This window comes from Palaemon carinicauda, chromosome 26 (genome assembly GCF_036898095.1).
Source record: "Palaemon carinicauda isolate YSFRI2023 chromosome 26, ASM3689809v2, whole genome shotgun sequence".
Taxonomy (NCBI): Eukaryota; Metazoa; Arthropoda; class Malacostraca; order Decapoda; family Palaemonidae; genus Palaemon; species Palaemon carinicauda.
In genome coordinates this window covers 58,978,663-58,988,447 of record NC_090750.1, presented here as the reverse complement: position 1 = coordinate 58,988,447, position 9,785 = coordinate 58,978,663, and the positions used below count along the sequence as shown (strand labels likewise).

General features: G+C 42.6%; 1 protein-coding gene across 2 annotated transcripts in view; it reads left to right on the top strand.

The window, feature by feature from the left end:
• The first annotated feature begins 2,080 nt into the window (after positions 1 to 2,080).
• Golgin104 (Golgin 104) overlaps positions 2,081 to 9,785 on the top strand; it is a 125,401-nt gene continuing 117,696 nt past the window's right edge. Inside the window, exons 1-2 of one of the 2 annotated variants that reach the window (XM_068349605.1) lie at positions 2,081 to 2,148; positions 3,918 to 4,640. In XM_068349605.1, coding sequence (XP_068205706.1) covers positions 3,976 to 4,640 — 665 coding nt within the window. In that variant the 5' untranslated portion in view covers positions 2,081 to 2,148; positions 3,918 to 3,975. Of the gene's footprint in view, positions 2,149 to 3,899; positions 4,641 to 9,785 lie in introns of both variants that reach the window. The other variant, XM_068349606.1, reaches the window with a different exon arrangement.

Sequence of the window (9,785 nt, the reverse complement as noted above, 5' to 3'; positions counted from 1 at the left end):
TGTGACCGGCCGGGAATCGAACCCTGGTCCGGCAAGCTTGTATAGATAGTGACTACCACTTGGCCACGAAGAAAGTTCGATTCCCGGCCGGTCATAAGCTTTTGTCTTTGTGTGATTTCACCTGGGGCTCTGATCCCGAGGTCGTTAAGAGAATCCAGGCATTAATGTATGAAAAATATATATGGCTTATTTGAATATATATATATATATATATATATATATATATATATATATATATATATATATATATATATATATATATATATATTGTGACGGGCCGAGAGAGGGTTGTGAACTCAAAGGCAGGAAGCAATCAACTGAGTTGTTTATTAAGGAACACTCTCCTTTATATACAAAACCTCAAGGCAACAGCACATAACATGTTCGAGAGACAGACAATGATACAGATCAAAACCTGAGACATGATCATTCAGATTCTTTTTAGTGCGAGGGAAGAGCGCAGATACAAGCATAATATATACAAAATAATTATGTACAATTGTGTGACACACGGTTGGTACAATATATATAATAATTTACTCTAGCCCCCAAAATGATCGCGCACTAAGAGCAACTAAATATAGTATATCACCAATATACCTAATCAATATATCAACAAAACTAAACCACAATACAACGCCCAACAAATCGAGACTGTTTAGCCAAACTTGAAAAACCTTGATTTGTTTTCATTTCCAAAAAGTCCCGGATCTAGATATGTTAATGGCTTGCCCCATGGCAACCAGTCCCTATATCGTTATTGTAATTTCCAAGAAGAACAATTAACACTTCTTCGTAGAGAAGACGTGACGATATTGTAAACGCTGCCAGGCTCCTGACTCTACAACTTCAGCAAGATGCAATTAAAGTATGTTTGTTATATAAACACAGGAATGCGTTTGCATGGAGTGGCATCGTTAAAATTGTAGGTATTCTAAACAATATGTCCTGCAGGAAACATATATATCTTTGAATTCATAGATTTGGGGTTGAATCATAGATTGGACAAAAGCATTGGCATAAAAGGAAATTCTTTTAGGGAGTCATTTTAATGGTAGAATTAATTCTTTATTTAAAAATGCTTTTGATTAATATTTGAAGGGACACATCATAAAATGCACTATATATATATATATATATATATATATATATATATATATATATATATATATATATATATATATGCACACACACACACACACACACACACACACACACATATATATATATATATATATATATATATATATATATATATATATATATATATATATATACACACACACACACACACACACACACACACATATATATATATATATATATATATATATATATATATATATATATATATATATATATATATATATATATACACATACATACATTATTTTACCATATATTTATCCTAAATGTTTAAGAATATGAGATTCCTTAACCTAGCAATAAAAAGAATATACAATTTATTCGAACTTCTTCTTTTATCTAAACAGGTAAATCTCACAGGTGCAATTTAACATCAATTACGGAACATATGATGTAAATGTAATTAAACTCCAATGTTTACAAACATCAGTTGACGTAAACCTGGAAAGACAGAAGGCTATTAGCCAACTTTTTATAAAGTTCAACTTTTAGTCAGCATACAAAAGCTAGTCACTTGAAATATGTAATAGTAGAGACAAAATATATTTCTATTCAGGTCTAATAATTAAAATATGTATGAATAACTATGATATATTATAAAAATAGATCTTAAATTCGAATTATTTCGCCTTAATTTAAAACAAAAGGCTTTAAGTTTCATGACTGTGTGTGTTGGAAATCTATGAAGATTTACTCTAAAATGATATCTGATAGCGTTGTAAGATACACTATAACCGGTTCATATAACTTATAATTTATAAAATGTTATTCATATTTATGAATATTTATTCATAATATTATTAAATTTATAGAATTATTTTCATAATTATAGAATGTTTTAAATATTTTTAATAATATATTTCAAATATTTAAGCGAAATTCTACCCTTAATCTATATTATAAATCGGAAATAATTTTGACATACTGTCATTGACAAAATCATACCAAATAGTAACAGATGATCCAGGTCAATATCAATTCATCATCTGGAACAATAAACAGGTAAAATATACAAAATATTAATGATTATTATCGAGAAAAAAATCACAAAACAATTATTTATAGATATAGATAACAGGAGATCCTTATACAAATAAGGAGATAACCACAAAACTGATTAAATATGGAATTGTATGATTGGGGTATAATTTATCGTAGAATAATTTAATATTTTATGGCATAGGATATACCTTTTTTTATCTGTAAGGGCATCCTGATTACGAGGGTATCATATTTCGTTAGCTTATTCAATGTATGGTAGCTACCATAGGTGAAACTAGAGGGATTATGACAGGCCATTGGTCATGATATTCAAGCGTAGGTAGTAAATATTTACTGTAGCACCATATTCGTAAAAAAGGAAATAAAATGTTTCCGGTACTTAATGAGCCTTTGTGTATCGATGGACCAGGCCTTCCGGATGCATAGAAAAGGAGAATTTTATTTCGCATTTTCTAGGCAGTCCGTAGTCAAGGGTATCAAACTGCGAAACCCTTTATAGTACTTAATTAGCCGCTTTTGTATATCAGCAGCCAGTTCCTCCAGCGAGCATAAAATATGGACACCAATTATCCTAAACCTCCCCCCTCCCTCCGGAGTCTTTGTATATCAGCGGTCAGTTTCTCACGTGTTTATTATAAAAGGAACATCAACTAGCTTAAACTTTCCCCTCCAACCTAACCTACAAGATATGTCCTTACCTACTTACCTAACATGGGCTAACCCCCCCTCCCCCTGCCACCCCCCTTACACTGCCGTATTCTAAGTAAGACATAATAAATACATACAGGTGGCCTCTATCATACATAAACCCCCCCTAACCTAACTTAAAAGCCGTGTCCTTACCTACTAACTTGACAGGGGATGGCTAATGGTCCCCTGCGACCCCCCTTACACTGCCAAATTCTTAGTTGGCCATCATTATACATACAGGTGGCCACCATCATACATACACCCCCCCTAATTAAGTGTATTTATGGGTAGATTGGTCTGCCAAATTAACGCTATAGGCCCCTATGTATAACCTATGGCTCCCCACCTAACCTAACCTAGGACCCATATCCTTACCTATTTGTCTACTTTCGTATCCTTAGCTTACTCTAAGACTAAGTCTCTACCCCGTGTTTTTATTCCAACTGGCTTCACTCCTGAAACTGGGTTTGTTTCTACGTGGCATACTAACCTTCATCCTTTAATTAGGGAGACTTCTTCGGCGTTAACTGGGATCAGTCATTGAAATTGATAGAGAGCGGTTATCAAACTCTTTCTCTCCATCAGACGCAGCCTTTTGAAATACTTTACTGTAGACAGAATCTTATAAACAATTCATTTTATTTTATTATTTATGGCTTTTTCATTATGAGTATAAAGATACTATTAGATTTTTTTTAGTAAAACTTTAAGATACTGTTTATTGTTATCCAAACTATTGTAATAAGTGATTTGAAAAATAAATTGCCTTATAAAAGCATATAGAATTTGATTTGAGAGTGGAAACATTCTGTGAATGAAAGCTGTGATAGTATTAATTTCATATTATTTTATAGTATTTACTCACAAAAAATTTGCTTATTGAGAAAGTGACTTAAGAATTTCGGTGATCAATCTATTCTGAAGAAGTGTTTTAATTCTTTCATTCTACCTTGTTTCGAGTATTGTCCTCCTATCAGGTCTTGTTGGCTAAACCCATAAAAGTTCATGTTTTTTAGGACAATTTAAAGCTCATGTCATTCCTATGTTATATTGTAGAGCAGTTTTTTCTCTTGTTTCAGATGACCTCAGTATGCCTCTCTAGAAAACATTTCTTTGTAGTATGAAAGGTCATTCACCATGGATGAAGAATGCTCGGATGTCCAAGTTGCATCGGGATCAAATAATGAAGAACAGGTTGTTCATGAAAAATTAAGGAGACTTGATTATGGAAACAATAGTATGGACTTAATTCCATCCAAAATAGGTGTCTCAGAAGGGAGTGCCAGTTTGGAGTCTCCAACTACAGCTGGCAAAGAAGAGATGACCACTGTAGAGACTCCCAAAACTGACACTGAGAGATCTAGAAGTCCTGTGTATGTAATGTCTTTATCTGACAGTAATAGTGCCTCTGTAGTAGATTCTGAAGAGAAGACTTTATCTCAACTGAAAACAGGACCCGACAGTCTCTGCAATGACTTTGGCGCTAAGGTTTCGAACGCCGTGAGTGACAGTGAAGACGAGCAAGTGCTCTTCCCTTACGCAAATAACATGCTACGAGATGACAGTGTTGTGGAGTATGACAGCGCTGCCAACGCTTTAGGATCGAAAACAGAATCTGATTCGCCATATGAGAGCAGTGAGACGTCCTCTCCCATTACAGAAGACAACGGTACAAGTTCTAGTCCAGGGGATGAGAGTGACGTAAGGAAGGTGGACTTTTCCTCAACGTCTAAAGAAAATCTCATAAGAATTATTACAAGTATGCTAGATGAATGCAATGTTCTACATCAAGAGAAGGAAAGGTAAGATAAATTAAAGTACAGCATAGTTTCTTTTCATTAAACTCTGCCTTTAGTGGTAAGCAGAAAAAAGGGGATGATTTTGCCGTTTTAAAAAATGTTTGTTATTTTAAAAGAGGTAACGATCATTATTCATTTATAGAAAAGGGGCCTATGCAGAATGTAGTGTTTGTTCCTACACTAAATACAAACCCTCATTCTTTACTATAGGAGATATTCTAGCGCGAGCTGGAAAATACGGCAGAAAACCTTAACAAGGTCGTTAACGACTGGGCCGGTAGTTATCCCCTGTTGAGGGTGGGGGACTGCCGGCCGGTAGCTACTGAGTACCTTCAATCGAATTCTAGCCGTCCCAGTGGTAACACCGCTGCTCCCGCTTTTGTTTGACTGGCAGACTAGCCTTTCTTAAAGTGTGTTTTTTTTCATTAACTTTTTCTTTTTTCTCTTTAATTAGATGTGATGTCCTCTAATTTGAGAAAGTGTCCCGGGATTCCTCTGAAATCTTGTGGCACATTTATGTCACCACCGGAGGTGGATCCTCATTCCCTATGCCCTTCATGCAGAGGTCATAGGTGTACTGAAGACTTTCCCTGCCAAGTATGTAAGGAATGGTCGCCTACGCAGTGGGATAAGCTCATGAAGAGGAAGAAGAAGAAATCCAAGAAGAATTCGTTACCTCCAGGTTCGCCGTCAAAAGGTAAGGAGTCTCGGGCCTCTTATTCTGCCCCTCGATCTCTTCTTTCAGACTCTTCCTTGCCTCCTTCCTCCGGGGGAAAGTCAAGGAAGAGCGGCACCATTGACTTAACACCCATTCCCCCGGGGCAGGCGAATCAAGTTACCCCCCCCCCCCAGTGGGATAGTTTCGTCCGTCATCGGAAATAATTCTATTACCGCTTCTCTTCCAGATAATGTGCGAGTGGTATGGCCTGCCCTTGGACTTCCTGGTTCTCCTTCGGTGGAGGTGTGGAACCAGTTCCTCGCAGGCACAGTTTTACCTCAGGTCCCTTCTGTTTTGGAACCCTCGGGAGTTCCGGACCTCGCCGATATCCCGTCAGCTCAATCGGCGGCCGCTGAAGTGTCAGCGGAGGTAATAACGTCAGCTCCTGCGGAGCCTACTTCACTCCTCGCTTGCATTACAACGAAACAACGTCGCAAGCGTAATCATCGGGATTCCTCCTTCTCCTCCTCCTCCTCGTCGTATTCATCTTCCTTAGAGAATAGGAGAGAGAGAGAGAAGAGGAAAAGGAGAGCTCGCTCTCCTTTGCCAAGACGTTCTCGTCAGAGAGAGAGGCGACATAGGAAGAGACGTCATCGTTCTCGTTCTTCCTTGCCTTCTATCTCTTCACGAAATGTCTCGCCGATACACGATAAGCGCTCTTGTCACAAACACAGGAGGAATACTTCCTCGCGCTATCGTTCGGCTTCGCGATCGTCTTCTCTCGCGGGGAATCATCTAGGCGCTATAAGAAGAGCTCTACGAGACGTTCGCGCTCTTCTTCACGAGAGAGTTCTCTCAAGCGCAATAAGCGCTCTCGTTGGGGCGAGGGTAAATCTGATTGTCCACAGAGCGCAACCAAGGGAAGAGAACACTCTGAGCGCGATTCCTCTCCTTCACATTTCTTCGCGAGGAGCTCGGCTCGCGCTGGGAAGGCGAGAGAGAACACTTCTCGCCGTCGCTTAGTATCATCAGAGAGAGAGCGCTCCCATACGTCAAACTTCCGAGCGTGCAAGTCTCCGGACATATCCGCGCGAGGTCATTCTCCGCGCCCTCGCGTTTCTAACAGAACAGCACCCATTCCTGTACTTTCTAATGAATTACGAAATATGGGCTTCCCGAGAACTTCGGAAGAAGACGCAGGGGTTCAGCCCTTCTCCTCTTCGGCTGAGAACAGAGGTGAAAGGCCAGGCCGCTGATCAACGCATTCTCTTATTGAGACAGTACCGTTAATTCGGTCGCCTTCGCCTAAACCTTCAACTTCCAGGCATGATCTTGCGCGCGCGGTACCATCAACCAGCGCTCAGCCTTCCTCTGGATTGTCGGCAATGGAGTATGTTACCTCGCCGTTACCTTCAGACATTCAGGCTTCTACCGCCCTCCCTCACGAGGAATTAGCACGACCTGAGGATTCCTCGGAGGAACTACGATCAAAAGACTTAGAGTCCGCCTATCTGAGGGCTCTAAGAACGATGTGTAATATCTCAGGTCTCGGAGATTTACACCTGTCGCCTCTTCATACCGACGCTCCAGCTTTAGACAGACTATGTCGTCCTCCACCTAACCCTAAGACCAGAATCGAACTTCCCTGGTCTATTCACACTGTAGGCCGTCTGAGGAAGGTCTCGCAGGCGGTCTCGGGGGAAACGAATTCCTTGAAGTCTCAAGGATCCCATAAGATGCTGCAGTTTCCTTTTTCGAGGCAAAGGCGCTTTTACAAGGTAAGAGACGCCAACCCTTCGCCTCTGACACTTGATCCCCTCACAGCAAGGCTTACACCTAGCTGCTCTGCAGAGAGACTCTCTTCCCTTCCAGTCTCCTTTACCACAGCAGAAGCCTCGACAATGGAAGCAGCGTCAATGTCTCTTTTAGAGGCACTATCCTGGTTTGACACATGGTCTGGCACAGTGGGCTACCTTGCAAGTCACGAGGACCTTTCAAACCAAAATTCCATGCAGTCTGCAGGAAGTCCTGGCTGCTGGGGCCAAGACAATGGACTTTCTAACTGCTACAGCTGCAACGATGTGGGGCAACTGGATTCTCAAAAGAAGGGAATCGGTAGTCTCCAGACTGCATAGGAGCATCGGAAAATCTGAGAAATCTGATTTGAGGAACTCTGATCTCCTACAACCTCTCCTCCTTTCTAGACAAGCAGTCTCCTCCACCTTATAGACTTGGAGGAAAGGAGACGCAGGACACTGCAATGCAAAAGGATGCTTCCTTTCGTCCAATGCAACAGCAGCCAACTCCACAACCCAAGGCAACAACCGCATCTCCACTGCCAGCCAAGAACCCCAGCCACCCCTCTTTTACACCCAAACCTATGGGCAGAGGAAATTCGGCTCCTCCTAAGGCTAAAGGCAGAGGGAGGAACCCTAGACAGAAATAGGGTCTCGACTCCCCCCTCGCAATGCGTAGGGGGTTGCCTGCAGGGGAGTTGGAGGAGTTGGAAAGCTATGGGGGCCATGCAATGGACCATAAGGGTGCTTCGTTGGGGATACCGCATTCCCTTCATAGACTCTCCTCCTCCTCTAATTCCTCTCCCGATCTCGTCCTCCCAGGTCCCTCGGGATCCCGGGAAACAGCAAGCCCTAGCTCGGGAGATACAGAGCATGCTTCTAAAAGACGCCATTCAAGAGGTCTCCGACTCTTCCCCTGGGTTTTTCAGTCGCCTCTTTTTGGTAGAGAAAGCCTCGGGAGGTTGGAGACCAGTAATAGATCTTTCAACTCTGAACCAGTTCGTGAAGCAGACTCCATTCAAAATGAAGACAGCAGCTTCCGTCACCCAACCAGTACGCCCAGGAGACTTCATGGCATCTGTAGACTTGAGAGATGCTTATTTCCAAGTGCCAAAACATCGCACATCTTGGAAATTCCTACGCTTCCTGGCTCAGGGTCGAATCTTCGAGTTCAAAGTCCTGTGCTTCGGCCTCTCGACCGCCCCACAGGTCTTTACGAAGATCTTCGAACTCATATCTTCGTGGGCGAACAAACATGGAATTCGCCTGCTAAGATATCTGGACGATTGGCTACTCCTGGCCTCGTCCAAGGAGCTAGCTCTGGATCATCTGAGAAGATTTCTGAGTCTTTGCAAGGATCTGGGGATCCTTGTAAACGCAGAGAAGTCTTGCTTAACTCCGACCCAAGTCTTGAACTATCTGGGTATGTCCATCAACACCCAGGCAGGGAGAGTGTTTCCGTCGGAAGACAGGCTTCGGAGACTGGATTAGTCCATCACCCATCTCTTGTCTCCACTACCACCTTCAGCCAAGTCGTGGCAGTGTCTTCTGGGCCATCTTGCCTCTCTGGAGAAACTAGTTCCAGGCGAGAGATCGAGAATCAGAAGTCTCCAATGCCCTCTGAAGACCCATTGGTCTCAAAAGTCAGATTCCCCATTCTTGGCAGTGGAGGTCCCAAGTCTGGTGCTACAAGATCTTCATTGGTGGTTGACCAGAGAGAACACCCAAAAGGGCATTCCCCTCCAAAACCCGAGTCCGAAGTTAAAACTCTTTTCGGACGCGTCGCTACGGGGATGGGGTTCCCACCTAGGCCCCAAATTAGCTTCAGGAGTTTGTTCTCCGATAGAAAAGTCTCTCTATATAAACCACCTAGAATTATTAACTGCCTGGAAAGGCCTAAAATTCTTTATAGAAGATCTACACGGACGAGAGGTGGTTCTGATGAGCGACAACTCCACAGCTGTCTCGTACATCAACAAACAAGGGGGTACTCTGGCAAGAGACCTCTGTCTGTTAGCAGTCCAGATCTGCCAGTGGTCAGAAAGCCACAACATTTCTCTTTCAGCCAGGTTTATTCCGGGCCGGAGAAACATCGTGGCAGATCAGCTGAGCAGGCATCACCAAGTGCTGCGTGGAGAATGGTCTTTGGATTCTTGAGTAGCGAAGACAGTAATAGCTTTGTGGGGTTTACCCACAATAGATCTGTTCGCCACCTCTGAATGCGAAGCTTCCCCGCTACAGGTCCCCAGTTCCAGACCATCAGGCAGCGATCCAGGACGCCCTCCAACACTCCTGGGACAACCTGGATGCTTATGCCTTCCCTCCCTTTTGCCTGCTCAGAAAGGTGATCAACAAAATCAGGATTTCTCAGGACTGCAAGCTAACTCTAATAGCTTTGGCTTGGCCAAGCAGAGAGTGATACGCAGATCTCCTTTCCCTGCTGGTTCAAGTGCCGAGGTTCCTGCCTCCAGAACCCCGTCTGTTGACGCAGCCACACAATGGTATCTACCACGGGAGAATCCACTTCCTGAAACTTCACGCCTGGAGGCTGTCCAGTCTCTCCTCAGAAGCAGAGGCTTTTCAGGAAAGGTGGCTGAACGCATGTCCAGGCACCTGCGCCAATCTTCCACAAACCTCTTCCAAGCAAAATGGAGAGTGTTTGCAACTTGGTGTAGAAGGCGAGGCATGTCTCCA